At 39.2% G+C, this 19,817-nt stretch overlaps 1 protein-coding gene across 4 annotated transcripts in view; it reads right to left on the bottom strand.

Annotated features, from left to right (window-relative positions):
• MDFIC (MyoD family inhibitor domain containing) overlaps positions 1 to 19,579 on the bottom strand; it is an 89,090-nt gene extending 69,511 nt beyond the window's left edge. Inside the window, exons 1-2 of one of the 4 annotated variants that reach the window (XM_080666688.1) lie at positions 19,287 to 19,579; positions 18,607 to 18,759 (exon numbers count right to left, since the gene is read on the bottom strand). In XM_080666688.1, the coding sequence (XP_080522814.1) occupies positions 18,607 to 18,759; positions 19,287 to 19,341 (208 nt within the window). In that variant the 5' untranslated portion in view covers positions 19,342 to 19,579. Of the gene's footprint in view, positions 1 to 18,606; positions 18,760 to 18,848; positions 19,174 to 19,286 lie in introns of those variants that run through there. The other 3 variants (XM_080666689.1, XM_080666691.1, XM_080666690.1) reach the window with 3 other exon arrangements.
• Positions 19,580 to 19,817: the final 238 nt, after the last annotated feature.

Here is a 19,817-nt window from a genome sequence, read left to right as displayed (position 1 = left end):
TTTCTGAGATTATCAACAGAAAAGGCTTTTATATAAACTCACTTGTACATGTGAAATCTCTCATCAGTAGAGTCCAACATAACTTGCTATCACTGTTATGTAGCTGACTGCCGCCAGGTGTCGTGCTAGTAGGCTTATTCAATTAGTAACTTTAATTGAAGCTGAATGAAATTAATTATATAATTTTGAGTTGTTCAAATATAATTCCATTAAAATTAATTCATGAAACCAGGGCATTATGAAGCATTGCTGACTAAAAGGTATGAATAGGTATGAGTAAAGCCTCTAGACACACTTGACTTAAATTTGAATCATGTCCAATATTCAAGTGCTAAACAGAGAACCTCTCAATTCTCCACTGAGTAAATGAAATTGTCACACAGATTTAGTACTGACCTCTCCTAAGAGGAAAATAAAGTTCTTAATGCTCTAAATATAAATTAAGAAACAGTTTATAAAACATGTTATTGGTGGGATTTTTTTTTTCAGTTTCCTTATTTGTGAAACTCTAGAATTAGGTGATCCCAGAATCCTTCTCAAATTAAAAAAACAAAAAAATATCATTCTCATTCTCTAGCTTATTATGTTCATGAAATAATACATGGTATGTAATTACTACTAAATCACAATCATCAGTCTATCCAACTTTGCCTCTTTTAAAAACTAAATGTCTTGCCTCAAAATGTCAGGCTTTTGCTATAATCCTCAGCACCCAGCCCAAAGCAAGGCTCAGAAAGGATTCCGTGTATAAAATTTAAATTGGCCACTGCTAATTCTCCACTCTATAAATGAAACTTTTGTGAGCACTTGACTATCCTATGACTTTCTAATGTATGTACATTATTTTATGAACATTTCTTTAATATTTAAGAAATACCTATATGACAGCCTTATAAATGGTGCACAGTTACATCCAATATTGAAGAAATGTAGGGAGAGAGAACGAGATCTAATAGATAAACACTTGTAACATGGGCACCATGATGTCCAGCCACAGAAACAACCTTACTATAACTTCCAACAGGTTAGGTCAGCCACTACTCATCACAATGACTAAAGAGCAGTTTCTGATAGCAAATCTCTGTGTTCACTGTATGTTTACTGTGTCACATCTGTATTGTAGAAGCAGAGGCCATGGCCGTCAGGTTTAATCAGTTCCTTCCCGGATTTGTGGACGTTTATAGTTGCAATTCAACTATCCCAGGGGCCTGAAAGACAAATCCTACAGGCAAGCAAGTGATTTCAATGATGCATGAAATCAGTCTATACCTTTCTACAAGATTTCTATATATACCTTCAACAAGCATTCCTACACAACTTCGCAATTTTATCTTAAAAGGAAGACTTCATCATCTCAATTAGGCTATTCTAAGTCAATGGTTCTCTTTGCCTTTTTTGTTTTGTTTTGTTTCCTTTCTTGTAGCACTCTTTAAACATAAAAAATGCACAGAATTCTCAATTTGGATGGTGTGAGGGTACAGGGATATCATTATCATATGACAGATTAGATGTAGGTTATCTGTCCTAGGTAAGTTCTTCTGCACTAAACAATTAGAGAAAACTTAGAAGAGCCTATCAAATATTGATATATATAAACCTTGCTTCTTGTCACAGTATTTCAAGTAATCAGAATATACAATTTTATCTAGTCACTAATTAATAGAGATATAAAGCAGTTGTACTAGTAGATGAATATATAATATTAGAGGCCAAGTGCTCGAAAATTCGTGCACTGGAGGGGGTTCCTCAGCCAGGCCTGTCCCCTCTCACAGTCTGGGAGCGCTCAGGGGATGTCCTACTGATGGCTAAGGCCCGCTCCCCATGAGGAGCAGGCCTAAGCCACAGTCTGGCCTCCCTCTGAGGGAGGCGACCGGGCCAATCAGGGGAAGGCGCTGCCCCCATCACCCCGCCGCTGCTGCTGCCTCTGGCCTCCCTCTCTGGCCGCTGTGGCTGCCAGCCCTCCTTGGCCCTCGCAGCTGCTGTGGCTTTGTCCAGAAGGACATCTGGAAGACGTCTGGTCTATCCGGTCTAATTAGCATATTATCCTTTTATTAGTATAGATGTTTTAGATATATTAAAATGAAAAGTGAAGACAATTTTAAAATAGCACTAGACCAAAATGTACTCTTATATCACTGGCATTTGCTTCTGAAAGGCTAGCTCCCAGGTATTCTAGTTTGCCTACTCTAAACACAGAAGTACAGAAGAATCTTTGGATAAAAAGTTATGTCCCTGCAACAAATCTTCTAGCTGGGAAAACCAAACATACTTATAAAACAATCAAGCAACTACAAAACAAAAGATAATGAAAACTGACCTGGGTCATAATTCTGGCTCAAAGACTGACCAGCTGTGTGACTGGGGCTGGGCCTCATTCCCTTAAAGGGGAAATGAGGGCATTGAGCTGGATGCTTACAGAGGCCTTTCTTCGCTCTAAAATTCTGTAAATCTGACTCGGCATAAGATCTAAACAATAGAGCCAAACTTCCTATCTACACTGAAGGGTGTTTAGAATGAAGAAGAGGGAATCACTGAAAATCCTTTGTAAAGGCATTGAATTTGAGTTAAAAGTGACAAGCATGAATTAAGCAAAAGAATCAAAGAAAAAGAGTTCTAAGTGATTAATTTAAATTCAATATGTCCTATTCAGAAATGACTGTCTTACGGGATCAATACTCTTTATTTTATACTATTTTTCTTAAGAAGGGCATGAATGGTAAGAAGCAATCTCTTTCCAATCTCGCTGAAGGAGCATGAGAAAGATTCAGGTAAGTAGAATTTCCATTTAGTTGAAAATTCTATAATATATTACCTGGTTGGCATTACCCAAATTTAAAACTTTGAGAATTTCATTTATCTCAGACAGTTGGGGAATAAAATAACTGAAAGGGGATTAACAAGAGAAAAATCTAACAGCATTAAAAAATAAGTAAATTGGATAGTAATATGTGTAAAATATTATATGTCATAGAATAGCCACTCAGCTGGTATGCAGTTGTTAAATAAATACAAATAAAAAACAAAATACTTCCTTTTGTTGAAAGAATACATCAATGAATTTTTGCAATTACAGTATTAACAATTTTCAAAGGACTTTTACATATAATATTTATTTGATCTTCAGAACTATGAATGATATAAAGAAAATGTTAGCTTAATTTTACTGCTGAGAATACAAAAGTGGGTCTCAGAGATAGATACTCAGTTGGAAACAGGATGTTAAAATCCAGAATTGGAAAGGATCTTTCAAGTTCAGCTAATTTAATATCCTACCTAGTATAGAAAGTCCCACTGCAATGCTCAGCCCTTCCCCAAAACTATAAGGAAAGGGAACACATTCTGTTCTTCAGTCAGTTGGTTCATTAGGAACTTATTCTTCATTTGGAACATGCATCTGTTGTCAGGTAATTTGCAACTAGTTTCACTTCTGCCCACAGTAGGTAGAAACAGTAAACTAAACTTTTCTGTAAGACAACCAATCCTATATAATAAAAGAGTAATAAGCAAATTAACCATCACTCCGCTACACCCACAAGCCACGCCCACAAGCCAATCAGGAGCAAATATGCAAATAAACCCAACCAAGATGGCTACGGCCACAGAGAGCAGGAGGGAGGCTTGGGTTTCCCTGGCAATGGAGGAAGACAAGCTTTCCGCCTGCTCTTGATGGCCTAGGCCTCCACTCAAGACTACAAAGTTTCAGTGATAGAAGATACATAAACCCAAACAGAAATGGCGGCAGCCACGGAGCTGGAAAGAGCAGGAGGCTAGGGTTGCCCCAGGCGATGGAGGAAGCCAAGCTTTCCGCACACCCTGGCCAGCCCAGGCCTTCACTTAAGGCTACAAAGTTTCAATTATAGAAGATACATAAATCCCAATAGAAATGACTGCCACCAAGGAGCAAGCAGAAGGCTTGGCTCCGCTCCAGGCTACAAAGTTTCAATTGTAGAAGATAAATAAACCCCAGATACCAGGGCCTCCGCTTGGGTCGCCATGGGGCGTGGCCGGCCTGCAAACCACCACAGGCCCCTCTCCCAGGCCGCCCCACGCCCCAAGGGAACCCCCACCCTGATCTGGGACACCCTTCAGGGCAAACCAGCTGGCCCCCACCCGTGCACCAGGCCTCTATCCTATCTAATAAAAGAGTAATATGCAGATTGACCATCACTCCAACACACAAGGTGGCTGCTCCAATGTGGTCAGAGATCCTGCCCCCATGTGGACACAAGATGGCCACCACAAGATGGCCAGCAGGGGAGGTCAGTTGGGAGGGACCAGGCCTGCAGGGGAGGGCAGTTAGGGGTGACCAGGCCTGCAGGGGAGGGCAGTTAGGGGTGACCAGGCCTGCAGGGGAGGGCAGTTAGGGGTGACCAGGCTGGCAGGGGAGTGGTTAGGGGGTGATCAGGCTGGCAGGCAGAAGCGGTTAGGGGCAATCAGGAAGGCAGGCAGGTGAGCAGTTGGGAGCCAGCAGTCCTGGATTGTGAGAGGGATGTCCGACTGCCCATTAAACGGGCAGTCGGACATCCCTCGAGGGGTCCCAGATTGGAGAGGGTGCAGGCTGGGCTGAGGGCCCCCGCTCCCCCTGTGCACGAATTTCATGCACCGGGCCTCTAGTCCAATATATTACCTCAATAGCTAAATGTTTTTAAATTGACAGTGAAGATGAAATTAGCTTTCAAAGTTACTAATGAACTTTCAAATATAGTAAAAAATTCTGTATAGTCCAACGTTTTCCAAAAAATAGGACAATATTGTCATTTAAAAGTCCAGTTATCTAAATCCTTCCTGATAATAACAAGATTCTCATTAGGTTCTCTTGGACGGAAATACTATCTCTAAATTGTACTTTGCACTGGAGAAGTGGTTAAGAGCACAGGATCTGAAATTATGGTGTGGTCCACCACTAGCAATATGGATCCTGGGAAAGTTAATCTTTGTCAGATTCTTCATCTGTACAATGGGAATAACAAGAATTACCTACATCATAGGGTGGGTGTGGAAATAAATGGAATCATTCCTGAAAAACAGAGTGTCTGGTATGTAATAAATGCTTGGTTCACACTTGCTATGACTAAGTGTTATTGCAATAAGCACCTTTTTAAATCCTACTATGAATTTATCAGTGAGAGGCTTTTGAGGGCAGTATCTATTCCATAATCCCTAAGTAAAAAAACCATAGAAGAAATCTGTTTCCAGACTGAATACAGGGAAAACAACTGCTTCCACCAAGAAGCTGCATATTATTTTTTTCCTTATGGACAATGAAAACTATATTAAAGAAAACACTTCATTCTGATTCAAATTTACAGACAAAATTGAATAAGTGGTTTTGACCCTACAGTCTAAGTTTGTACATTTTGATTTTCCCTCAGTTTCAATCTCCTAGGCTACCTATATTTTCATTTTCCTGTTTTAATCTTTTTTTTTTTTACTAGTAAATGTAGTCTTATAAGCCACCTCAAATATTTTACTAAACTAGGCAAAGGAATGTGTAAATGCAAAAACTAGTCATCAAATACAATTTCTATTGTTATCCTTACTTTATATGCTTACTTCATGAAAGACTAATATAAATGACAGCACTTAGCAGATATCCTTATAAAATCTTTTAAAACCTCATAAAATATAATCAGTGTTAAATACCTTTATTTCTTATAGAAAGGACTATACACACCTTTCTTTGTGCTTACATTTTGGGCCTTTTTCATATGTTAGATCTCATCTACTTCAATTAAATATTTGATGATAACTTAGGACAGACTAATTTGTTATCTATGTAATATGTATATTCTTGTTATGCAATATATATTCATATCTCTTTTATGAATAAAGTTGCTTTAAACAAAGTTGCTTTAAGCAATTTCATTTTTACTCTTCCATTCAAATACCATCATTATTTCAGATGATCTATGTATATTCTGGTTTATGAAATCTCAAGCAATCTGAGACCAAAATATCTGGGAAACGTTTTTTAAAAACTCTGGGTCTGTATTTCCCAGAGGCTCAGAACAATGTGGAAATCTACAAATGCTTCCCAAATGTAACCTTTAAAAAACCAAAGATAAGGCAGCATTCAGGAAGACCTGAGGCTCTGGAATTTTACTTCTTCACTGATCAAAAAATAAATAAAAAGTTTCTCAAGCCAAATGACCTTTTAAAAAACCTACCTGCTTTGTCTAATGTTCTAAAAAAGATTAAAATCTCATTGTCCAAAAAACATGTTGAGTTAATAAAGCAGTTTTAACAGCTGAATAAGCATATGAATAAAGTTTCATAATTTTATAAATATAAAAAATTATTATATCACAGACATACTATAAATGTTTTTAAATGAATTAAATGCTTAGATCAATGTAATTTAATCAAGTAATTGTTATTACCAATATTTTGAAAAATAAGACAGCAGAATCTAAAATGCATTCCTTCAAAGAGCTTCATATGCTTTTAAAAGCTGATAGAGCCCTGGCCAGTGTGGTTCAGTTGGCTGGAGCATTGTCCTGTACACGAATACCAAAAGGTCATAGGTTTGATTCCTGGTCAGGAAATCCAGGTTCAACCCACCCCATGTCGAGTATGTACTGGAGGCAACCAATCAATGTTTCTCTTTCACATTCATGTCTCTCTCTTCCTCCCTCCCTCTAAAATCAATAAAAAACATATCCTCAGGTGAGAATTTTAAAAAAATAAGTGAATAAATAAAAGATTATGGTGTGTTTAGATCCAAAAGAATTAAAAAATTCAACTAGTTTAAAGGTTGGGAGTGGGTAAAGAGGAGTGGGTCATATATACAGCAAAGGGGGTTCATCTATAAAGGCATTTCAAAGGTGCAATTTGAATCTTATCGCACATAAGGTAATAATAAGAGAATTAGAAGTATATTGAAATGTATTTCTTAGACTTTAGAATTATGAATATGGATTAGAAACTTGGATTCAACTAGTTTAAAGGTTGGGAGTGGGTAAAGAGGAGTGGGTCATATATACAGCAAAGTGAAAAACAATTACAAAATTACATGCATAGGCAATTGAATATGAATATGGATATGAATATGAATATGATAGGTACAAACTGCAGTATTTGTTTAAGTAATATCTCAATAAACAAGGGCTCTAAATAAATGGAAGGGGGGGAATTATGCACTTTCCACTTCATAAAAGTAGTGGGAAGGCTAAATGACAGCAGGCTGATATGGAGACCAAGACACATTATGTCAGTCATCTTAATCCCCTGCACCTTTTACATCTAAATCTAAAGTTCCTTATCTTAAAAGTATTTTTTCAGGGTGACTGACCCTGAGGTATATTAAACCCCTGCCTTCTCAATTACAGGTTCAGTTTTGCTCTGTCTACCAAGTATACTCATGCTAAAACCAAACACAGACTCACAGAATTTGGAGTTTGATGGGCTCATAAAGTTCTCCGATAACACCAATTCAGATAAAAACATTCAACATCCAACAACCCCAAGAATAAGCCAAGGAGAGTAGTGATAAGTACTTCCAGGAAAAGGAAAACAGCCTCAGCAGACAGTTTATTCCAGTTTGGGAATACTTAATTTTTTAAAGACTTTCTTCGCAATCATCTAAAATCTACTTCACTGATTCACCATATTTTGCTCTTTGCAATTCAAAGTCTAATCTTACCTCTGTGTGACAGTCTCACATTAGAAAAGATCTCCTGTTTTTGTCTTTATCTTCTCTTTGTTAAATACCCTCAATTAGATCAATGGTTTTTCAGAGCCTTCGAATTCTATTCACTCTTACGGGCATGAGTCTTATCACTCTTGTCTAGAGAGCTATCATGAGAGTCTCCTCAATGCTTGCTTAAATCCAGCTGCCATATCTATGGCAGTTCCCTTACTTTGCAGTCAATGAGCTCTATTACTGAAAGAAACTGAGAACTCGGCCATCTTCCCCTTCTGAAAATGACACCACACATTCTTTTTCAGATCACTGTTTTAAGTGCTGCAATTTTTAAAACTTTTGTTACCTCTCAGTTATACCAAGTGATTTTACCAAGAACACTTCCTTTTACTCTGGTTAATAAGAATGAAGGACAAAGGAAATCAAAGGTGAACCAAAGGGGGTTCATCTATAAAGGCATTTCAAAGGTGCAATTTGAATCTTATCACACATAAGGTAATAATAAGAGAATTAGAAGTATATTGAAATGTATTTCTTAGACTTCAGAATTATGAATATGGATTAGAAACCAGGGGATGTGCCTTTACCGGTAATTTTTCTAAGGTCCAAACCTGGAAGCCCCTCATTAACTCAGTAACTCAGCATCTTGCCTTCTGGGTCATCCCTCTGGGAAGCTGTCTTCTCTGGTTCAGTAATCTGGTTCCGTTATCTCCAAGAGAACAACTTGTAGATCCATGACCCTAGCTCTGATTCCTGTCCTGACCTAAAGATTTAACATTTTAACTCTACATGAATGTATCTTTAGCAAATCAAAATCAACATTTCCTAAAATTCGCCTCCACTTCTCTTCAGTCTCTGCCCATTTCTCCAACTGTGGTCCATATCTTGGTCTATCTTGGTCAATGGTATCCACAGAATCATTTTAAAGTCTTTTTTCCCCTGCCCTAACATAATCAAGTACGACATCCTGCTAGTTACAACTTCTTGATTTTTCTCAAATCTGTACTTCCTTTTCCATACCCACTAACAGTGTTTCAATACTGTTCTTCTCCAACCACAAACACTCCCCTGACACAAAGTATGAGTACATTACTCTTTAGCTCAAGTATTTTGCATATTGTTGAAAAACCGACATAATTTATTTTGACAGTCTACTAGTACATATGTTAATGTGGCAACTCCTATGCCTTTTTCATACTCTATAATTTCATCTTACAGTTCAGAAAGAGATAAATAGTACAAACCCTCAGAAAACCCTACTAAAATCCTGCAAGTTTCTTAGGTGATGGAAGAAATAAGAACAGCGAAGGTCTGTGTTCATGGAGACCCAAAAGATCAAGGACTGACCTCCCATGAAAAAACAGAAGGGCCACATCTTGGAATAGAAAAAGTGATTAGAAGAAGCTGGTTCCTTGGCACTCGGCCACCTACCTACAGAAGGCCTGTCACCTGCTCAACCAAAAGATGCCTGCCTTAATTTTAGTGCTCAACTCTGCATAATCCCAACCAAAAACACTTACAAACTGTGTACTCTTCAGCTGGGAACACTAGAAGCCCAACCCAGACAAAAACCAACTTCTTTTTGCCATCCTGAGTCTCCCTTACCCTCTAAGTTTATACGCTCCATTGTGTACCAGTCAGCTGGCAACTGGCCATAAACTAATCTCTCATACGGTTCTTGTGGTAATAGTGAATTGATACTTAGAGAAGGGACTGCAATTTAATTTGGTACATCCTCTCTCTCATCTAGTTTATAAATTCCTTGTGGGCAAAACTATGTATTAAACATTTTTAATCTTCAAAAGACTTTGTACATTGTAGGCACACACAAAAATAGTTGTTGACAGGGTTTCTCCTTCAAATAAATGTGTTGATAATAAATTGTATGTGCTAGCATGAAAAATTATCTCAGACTTTATTTCTGAAACTACTAAAAACTCAGACACAAAAAAAGCACATGCATATGAATCATCTTACTTCCGAACACGTGGGTGTGAATCTGAAAACAGAAGTATACTGCAAGTAGAAACCACAAAGGAAATTAATGTTAAAATAACTCTTCATAGTTTCTACTTAGTGAACCCTAAGTTATTAGAATTATAATATAGAAAATATGACTCAACTTCAAAACTTAAGGCTGAAAAGTTTACCTCAGGGTATGTACGCTGTTAAAAAATATATATGAAAAGTTTAAGTAACTTCAGTAAAGTGTTAATGCAAAGGGTTCAGAGAGGGAACAAAGACAGAGACGGGGAGCAAAAAGAAGAGAGAAGAGAGAGAGAGAGAGAGAGAGAGAGAGAGAGAGAGAGAGAGAGAGAGAGAGAGAAAGGGAGAGAAAGCATCCAAAACACTGGTGCATAAGCATCAACTGATCAAGACACAGGACAAGGCGCAGCATCTTTAATCCTGATTAAACAAGTCGCTCAAGTTAAACTGTCCACATTTAGAATCTAGTCAGTGCTGAATCAGTGCTCCTTTAATACAAACTGAACATAGATTTTTGGAAATAAAAACATAAAAACCACATCTCCTGCCTTTACAAAGTAGAATAATTAGAGTCAACTCAGAAAGACAACTTGGTTGTTTTTTCTCTTTTTTTTTGTTGTTGTTCTAGTAATTTTCCATTTGCAAATGGCATAATTTTAGATTGTGTCAATTTATGTTTCCATAATCTTTTCTAATCCTTTATTATTACAAAAATACAATGCTACTGCTCTGGCCGGAATGGTTCAGTTGGTTGAGCATCAGCCCATGTACCTAAAAGTCACAGGCTCCATTGTTGGTCAGGGCACATACCCCGGTTGAGAGTTTGATCCCTAGTCAGGGTATGTTCGGGAGGCAATCAGTTGATGTTTCTCGCTCACATAGATATTTCTCTCCCCCCCTTTCCTCTCTCTCTAAAATCAATACAAACAATGTATTTTTTAAAAATTACAAAGCTACTCAAATAATTGCACACTGTTATTAGACCTTTCCATGAAATGACTTCAACAAAATCCAGGAAATATGGTTGAAAGAAAGAGGCAAGTCCCTTACACACCCAAAAATTCCACAGCTTCCCCAGGAGCCCTATAAAGGTCACTCAATTATATACTATATATTAAGTCCTTGAATGTGAACTAACCAGACAAGGCCAGCGAGGCATGATTCTTGCGGGCCAGAAACCTTAACCCACAGCACTTGTGGTTTCTTTGGCTTCTCAAGCAGCCTGAAACACAAGATCAGTTAAGCACATGTGCACTCTTCCCACACATGAGGATCCTATTCCCTTGTCCCCACACTGCTACCACCTTGCCAACCTCCAACCCTGCACAAACTTCAAAACTCCATTCTATTTTCTTCCATTCCTAAGCTCCTGCATGCTCCTTGCTGAGAGGAAATCCACTGTACTGATCATGTCCACTAAAAATTCATGCCAGTCATTCTTAGCTAACCCCTTGGTGTTACTGAGCAGCCTTTTGTTTGCCCCAGATTGAATCCCTCCTGAATTCTTCATTCTTCTAGATTTTTTCTACACATCTCAAGTTTCTTGACTCATCCTAATGCCCTTAAATATTCTTTTTCATATCAAATTTTCTATAGATTATCACTCAGACTTCTCTCATCCCCATTTCAAAGGTGAACATTGCCAACTTTCCTAAGAATGGTCTCTTCATCTCATTCCTTCCCAGAATTCTACTCTCACTTAAAAACATCTACCGCGCCACCGCTCCACTCCATGCACTTTCACCTTTAATCTCTCTCTATCCCTGGCTTTCTTTCTATTAATGTGTGATGAGCATGCTCAAAATCCATGCATCCAAAAGAATACACTGTTTTTTCTTTAAAACACCACAACTCTCTCATCTTTCATGACCACTAAACATCCAATGCTTCTGTGACCAATCCTAATAGACTCTTCTTCTGTATTCTTTTCTTTCTCCTCCCTATGGTATTCCTCCAAATATGGACCTCAGTCCTCTCTTTCACTCTTGTGGGAATCCATCAGCTACCTGGTGATGAACTCTTTTGATCTTGACCCTCACCACTCTCCTAGTTACAAATTCCCTTTTTCAATGGCCTACTCTTATCATGGCTAGGATAAGTTCTGTGGAACCAAAATGATCAAAAGAAGACTCAACAGCTACTCCTACATTTCCACTCAAGCTGAAAAGTAAACCTACAGATTACCTTAAATTTCTGCCTTTTCACCATCTCCCATATTAAATAATTTGCCCGACCATATCAATTCAATTCAATATGATTTGGATACTGTGATCAGTTTTAGGAAATTCAAAAATAGATAAGTAAAAATCAATGCCCCCTCGGGCTCTCACAGCTATGTAGAGCTCCTACTTTTGCTATTGTTCTTAAATCTGATTTTCTCAATTCCAGTCCCACTGGGAGAACTGTTCAGGGTATTATAACATCCCTCTGAATAATCACTGCCTTCACTCTTGTGTCTCCCTCCAAAATCATCCTTTGAATTGCTACCAGATTTATTTTCTTAAAGGCCCCACATTGGTTCTGTCCTTCCCATTTTCAAGAACTTTTAAGGGCCTACTGACCACTGACTAGGGAAAGAATATACAAACTCCTCAGCAGGGAAATCAGGACTATCCTCAAAATGACTTTAACCTATCTTTACAACTTTACCCCATTCTCTGTTCCTTCACACAATCCATACAACTTCTTAGTGAAGTATTTAGCATTCTGTAATAATTCCCTACAAACCTTGCTTTCAATTACCCCTCTCCACAGAGCTGAGTCCTATGACCATGTTTCTTGGTCAAACTCAAATCAAATATTTCCTTGAGGTTTTTCCAAATGCCCCAGCTAGAGATGCTTTCTCTCCCATGTTCTGCCATCACACTTTCTTTGTGTCTCTATTACAGCACCCATCAGCCCATCTGTATTATAGGTATGTGTGAATATTTGTGTTTCTCGCATCATCCTGCAAGTCCCAGATTTCATTCGTCAATCTGTTTCTCTGGGTACTTGTCATATATAAGGGTTCATTCATTCTCTCTCTTCCTACCTTTTCCCTCTCTTTCTAGAAAGATAAGAGATGATGATAGATAGATAGATAGATAGATAGATAGATGATTGATAGATAGATAGATAGATAGATAGATAGATAGATAGATAGATGATAGATAGATAGATCCTGAACATTTATAAAGCATCTCAGTAGGATAGAAATCAACAAGACAAAAAGGATATGATAGAGATACAAATCAATACTAAAATTAAACCTCTATACAAGTGCCCTGAGTTACAAACACACATACTTTTCCTATTCCCATCCTTCACCCTGACCCCAAAACTGTTCCTTTTCATTGTCTTCCTGCCCTGACTCACACTTGTTCTGGACAGCAATCAAGCCCTCCATTTACCCAATCATTTATTCAACAAATATATATTAGGACCTGTTTCAAGGTTAGTAGTACTATCTACCTAACTCAAGATTTTACCCCATCATCTCCTTCCTTAACATGCCAGCCACCAGATCATCTCATACCATGCTATCCCCTAGAACTTTTTTCCATGGTTCTCAGCTCAAACAGTTTAACCTTTCCAAACACTTTCTTAAATTTAAAGGCATCTTCTTTAATCACTTCCTTCCTCCCTCCCACCTTCCCCTCGTAGTTTTTTCCCCCAGCTACATCCTCTTCTTACCCATGTGATTCTTTTTCTTAGCAAAGGAAATATACCTAGCTGATAAGCCTTACAATTCTGTAACTATACTTATAAAATGCACATTAGTTCCTTTAGACATAAAAAAAATGGGAGTATAAGTTCTAAGGTGCTTGGAAATGCCCCTAAATTATCTTCCAAATCTAGACAAGTTTCAATAGTTTTCTAATTAAGCCTGTCCTTGCTCAAGCTCCTATATTCAAAAGTGTTCCAAAACAGTCTCTATCCAACTTAGTTTTATTTTTGGTTATTCATATTTGGTTGCCAGTATAATGTTCTCTATGATTTATCATTATAAACATATAACACTAAATAAAATTTAATTCCGACAATCTTTTGAGATATATAATGGAACTGAATATAATTTGTCACTCTGTTTCTATCAGAAAAGATAGTCCAGGTTCCAAAATTCCAACTCACAAATGACAACAACTCATGTGCAAATTCTGGACTTATTTCCTTATTATTCTATAAAACTGAGATCATCAAAGAGAAGTATAGGGTGGCAGGACAAGAATATCTACTGAGGTGGTAGAAGAAAATAGTAACAAATCTATTTACCTACTTATTTTTATTGTATCCTTTTTAATTTTTATTTATGTATTTTTGCTAATATTCAAAATATATTCGTATTCAGTACATGTAATTTTGAAAATAAACTTTTTTGAGGATGAATTCTCAGAACTATTTTTTAATTAGAGTATGTGATGAACGTGCTGGAACACAAATAAAAAGTATACGTACATGGAGTGATATGATTTAAAGTCTGAAACTTGAAAAGAGAACTTTTTTTAAAGTTTCTTGAAGTTTTTCTAATAAAAGAATACTTTTTAAAAATCTATCAATTTCTACAGATAAAAGCCTCTAAAACAATGACTATCAACTAGAAATAAAGAGCACCTGCAACTTGTAAAAAAAATGCAGATTCTTGAGTCTTCCACCAGGAAATTTGGAGCCAACAATGCCAGTGGCCTTGAGATTAGGATAGTATCTCAACACTCCTGACATTCTGGGCCAGATTATTCTTTGTTGTGAGGGGCTGTCCTGTCTGTGCATTGTAAGATGCTTCGCATTATCCCTGTCCTCTACCCACCAAGATGCCAGAATCACCCACCCCATTCCCGGTTATGACCACAAAACCTGTCTCCAAGCTTTGACAATTGTCTCCTAGAGGGCATAATCTTCCCCAATTGAGAACCGGAGACAGAAGTTGTCCAAACATGACACACTTTGAGAAATACCACCCTTAATCAAAAAGGATGAAATAATATGACAAAAAGTAGAATAGAGATATTATAAGCATACATTAGATCCAGTGAAATAAACAGGCTTCTCATAAAGGAAATATGATTAGCCACTATAAATTCCTGACAACTCAGCTATGCTTCTAAGTCAAATCTCTTCTCCTGTAATTTCAATGTGAAGATTTTCTCCCTAGCTTCTATTTTAAATTATTTTTAATTAACTTCACTGGCATTTTGCATCCTGCTATGAAAAGTCCGCCTAATACTCTCAGAGGACTCTCCCAGGAGAGGAGAGTACATTAAATCACACATTATCACATTAAAGTATATCCCAGCACTCCAGCCCAACAGGCTAAGTCTTGACAAATGCAGTGAGGTGGGGGTGGGGTGTGCCCGGGTGGGAACAAGCTCAAGTGATTCACAGTATCCAAACCCCATTATCTTTAATTCATCCATCTATTGGGAAAAGTTGTATTGATTCTGTGCTTCAACCACATTTATCACCATGACATATAATATACTTTACAATTTGTGCTTCCACCCTGGTTTCTAGTGACTGGCTATGAGACTTTGGGCAAGTCACTTAAATTCTCCAGGCATCCTTTCCAAAAAATGAGCCAGTTAAACTAAATTATTTCTAAAGACCCTTCTAGTTACAAGTTGCAAATTTATGAATGAAGCACTTAATTAAAAGGCTCTTTTCAACTATATGGATTCTAGTAACTATAGCACCAATAAAACAACTACTTATATTTTCAATGTTGATAGCAAAATTAATTTTAAGATGCTTAATCCAAAACAATAAAAATGACAATTGGATGAACCATGTTTATAAGATCCATTCTCTCTTAAAACAAAAATAAATTTGACCCAAATTGTCCTTCACCTATCAAGATACTTACACAGGTATTTTGCATAAGATGGCAAATCAAATGAATCTTTCCGAAGTTAGTCACAAATAGGGAAATAGTTTGAAAGTGTACCTTTACTTTTTATTCTCTATAACAGAGGTCACAAATCAGCTGCTTAGAGGCTGTTTCCAGCCTGCAGGTGTGGTTGTTTTGCTTGGCTTAGACAATAATTGTATTTAATTAGTTGACAACTCTTAAAAAGGGAGATATGTTACATAAAAATCCGTATTTCTGGTATCTTGTGGAACATTGAAAATTATTTTTTTAATTTATCTTTATCATTGAAAGTATTACAGATGTCCTTTTTTTTTTCCCCACTGACCCCCTCTAGCCCTCACCACCCCCTGCCCCAAGTGTCTGTGTCCATGAGTTATGCATATATGCAAATAAGTTATCTGGTTAATATCTTCCCACCGACCTTTCCTCTGAGATTCCAGTCTGTTCCATGCTTCTGTTTCTGGATCTATTTTGTTCATCAGTTTATTTTGTGCTTTAGATTCCACATATGATGAGATCATGTGATACCTGTCTTCCTCTGACTGGCTTATTGTGGGGAAATATTAACCCAAATGACAAAGATGAGCTGGAGCTGAAAAGTATCTCCTCCTGGCCCGGGAGCTCTCCAGGGGCCCACAATCCCCACTGCTCCCTATCTTCTGATACCCATCCTGGTTCCCACTTACAGACCAGAGTATATGAGCTTATGTCCTTGCTCTGTAACAATTTTTTCAAAATTCACAAAAAACATTTTTAATGTTTTCAAAGCAATAGAATTTTGCTCGCAGAATCACAGCTAAAGGGTAGACATTTTAAAGAGACAGAGCTATGCTGGCAATAAGGAAAACCTTCCTAATAATGCTATTGTTGAAGGTATTACAGATGTCCCCTTTTTTCCCCATGTAGAATGCACTACACTGTAGGTTTCTAACTAACCACCTAAAAGAATGGAGAAAGAAATTCTAGACTTGAGGGGGAGTTCAGACTAGAGAACCCCCTAAAATTACCTTCAACTTTACCATTCTCTATCTTTAGTCAGTAGTATAAAGTTCATATACATAGGTCATAATATCATATGTCTTCATACACATATTTAACTTTGCAAAAGACATTGTGTTTTATAAAACATTCAATTTTTCTCACTGATTTTAATGTTATTTTAAAATTAATTTCGGTTAACTAAGCAGCCACATCCTACCAGAGAATTATTAAGCTATTCTTCAGAAAAGATAAAAAATTCAAGGACATAGGGAAAAGAATTCGAGGAAGGGCTAAAGAGTTGAGTTGCCTGTTAATAAGCCTTCTTCACCAGTGTGCTTACCAGTAAAATCAACCTAGCCAGCCAGGGAAGCCTACATCTTGCAGCTTTTTCTCTACCTACTCTCCTCAACAATTTTTTTTCTTTCAATACACCTTATGAAATCTGCCTGAGACCCAGTATTTTAACAAGATCCTGATCATTTTATTTAAAAAACAATCAACTTTACCTTCTAGTTACAATTAAATTGGTACCTATTTAAAAGGATGCTGTGATTCGAAGTAAAACTAATTTAAAAAACAATTTTGTTGCTTAAGTTAAGCCAATTTTCAGTTAAAATCTAACCCAAGAGTTTCCACACTGATACTGTGTGTGTTGCATGAAGCCAAGATTAGTCTTCAGCCCATTCTAGATGCCTGCTTCTTCAAGTCAGGTCATGTGATACCTTACAGCATGATGTCTGCACAATTAGATCAAGTATCACTGTAAGGTCTTTTAGGTGATTTTAAAATGCCTACTATTCAAGTTGGACATGGTAAACATCAAAAAAGTCCCAAATCAATCATTTTTCTAGTGTTTGATGCTGATTTTTGACATAAGGAAGCCTTATTTAACAATAGTGATTAACAGCTGAACTGTGAACATAAAAAGCCCATCAATAAGTCTCTGACTACAGGGGACCTGCCTAAGGGCAGGAAAATGATTGTGTTGGCAACACAATGTGTAAAACAGGGGCTGCTTCTGGAAAACTGGTTTTTCATTCTAGTTCTCTCGTTTTCTCATTTTCTCATATTTTATCTGTTTAGAAAAAAAATGACTTCCTGTTTAGAAGCAAAAAAAAAACAAAAAAAACAATGATAAACATAATTCAATTTAACAGCCTGAATGCCAGAACATTTTGACTCAGCCATGGATGTTTTCTGCTTTTACCTATTGAAGGTTCAACATTCACTTCTTTTCCAATTTTTGCTGCCTTTAAAATAATATGCCAAAGACCCCACTCCATTACTGTTGTGGGGAGGGAGGTATCACATATACTTAAAATCAAGAGTATAAAGTAGGTTTTTGAGCTCTGGAAAGTCATTGAGTTCATGCCAATATCAAAAGTCTTTAAATAAAAACCACCCTTAGATGAAAATATCTCAAGAGGAGTAAGGTCCTTGCTCTTTCATGGTCGCCTATGAAAACCTGTTGTTACCTTTAAGAACAGAAAGACAATCTGGCTTGTTTACAAGCTTGTTGTGGAGCCTTCTCAGAAACAAGAGAATTTGCTCAGTCTGTACGTGTTTACACTTCATAAGAACACAGAGGACCTATTTCATTCCTGGAAAGTGTTTCTTTAAAGGAATATTTATTTTAAAACAAAAGTTATTGAAAACGTATGCATGAGCCATTCCAAAGTAACTGGTCATATAAACCTGGATTATAAACCCAGGTGCGGAGTAGCCCCCAAGAAACAGCAAGATGAAGGGAACGCATGCTTGTGCAGAGGACGTGGGCAGGCCTGGAGCTGATGAAGACATGAAAACTGAAGAGTCGTAGCGGAGAACTGTTTCAGATCTCACACCTTCGAGGCCCCTCAACGCATAAGCTTAAGAAAGAAGCAATCCGGCCATCCCGCTGCTCCACAACCAAATGAAGGGGGAGTGGAGGGACCAGGGATCCCGCCCTCTTATCCGGTGCTGGGCTGGGGCAGGGATCCTGGAGAACTGGCTTTGCGCACATAACACTGTGCAAAAGTTCACAACTCCCAGCAGGCATAAGCCCTCACCGCACCCCCGTCCTCACAAACATGCACACCCCAATCCATACATGTGTGACCACACTGTGAAAAGCAACAACAGAAACGAAGCTTGCAACTTGCGAGTGCGCACTCACCCTGGGCCGGGGCGCCCAGGCGGCCCTCGCCAGCTTCGGCCCCCGGTCGGGGCCCCGGACTCAGGGCTTCGCCGGCGTCGGACATGGGCCGCTCCACCGACAGCTGCCTAGCTGGCCGCCCCGCCGGCGCTGGGTGCAGGGAACGGGCTGCTTCTGGACCGGAGAAAAGGAGTTGCTGTAGCAAAGCACACCACCCCTGCACACCATGCCCTCCCCCTCCGCTGCCCTCCCCCAAACCCCACCCCGGGGAAGTTTTGATTTGAAACCAGGGAGAAGAACGGATCGCCCGGCCAGCTGACGGCAGCGGAGTCTCAGGAAGTTGCTGGGGGGCTGGGGGGAGGGGGGGTCCTCCGGGAAGAGGGGAGTGGATTTAGGAGAAACTCCAGGGAAAGGACTAAGCCCTCTCCTCCTGGCCCGGGAGACCACCACCTACCTCGGCATCCTCCCACCCACAACTCGGTCAAAGCCCATTTCTCCTCCTCTTCCGCCCGGAAAAGTTAGTGAGGCTCCGGCAAAGCTCGCATCTCGCCCCGGGGGCCTGACGGTGAGGGCCGCCCCCGCCGGTCCCGCCCGCCTCCCTCCCTCCGGCTCAGCGCGGTGGCGGCTACGGGCCGGGGCTGCCCCCGGACTGCGGCCCCGCCCTCTCCCGCGGCTCCCCGCTCCCTCGGAGCCTGCTTTACCCCGGCCTCCACTCCTGCCCTCCCAAAGCACTTCCTCGTCGGGCGCTCCTTTCATCACATCCGGACGGAGGCCTGGGACTCTTGGCCCGCGGCCCCGACCTGGCCGGCTTCGCGCTCCCTTGCGCCCCACTCGGCCTGGGTCAGGAGGCCGAAGCTGGGGGCAGAGCGGGGTTCCTCCGCAGGTTAGGGAAAAGGCTTAAAGGGTCCCGGGCTGCCCAAGAGTAGTTTCCCCCACCCCTTTACATCCCACACCCCCACCCCAGCCATCCTATCCCCAGTCTCCCAACTACTCTTCCCAGCACAGCCCAGAACAACTGAAATTCGGGGGGTGGAGCGGGGAGGGAATGAAACTTCGGTGGAATAAAGTATGGTTGTGTAACCTTGACCCCTAGCTGTACAATCAGAGTTACAGAGTTTCAGTGTATAATCTCTTGATCTGTAACTCTGAAATTCCCATTATTCTGTTTTTCAGTTCTTTGTTTATTTGGGTCAAACTGGTTTCTGGATCTGGTAAAACCAGTTGTAGTTGCA

Source organism: Plecotus auritus, assembly GCF_963455305.1.
Source record: "Plecotus auritus genome assembly, chromosome: 4".
Lineage (NCBI taxonomy): Eukaryota > Metazoa > Chordata > Mammalia > Chiroptera > Vespertilionidae > Plecotus > Plecotus auritus.
The sequence above is the reverse complement of the archived record's forward strand: the minus strand, read 5'-3'. Positions and strand labels throughout refer to the sequence as shown.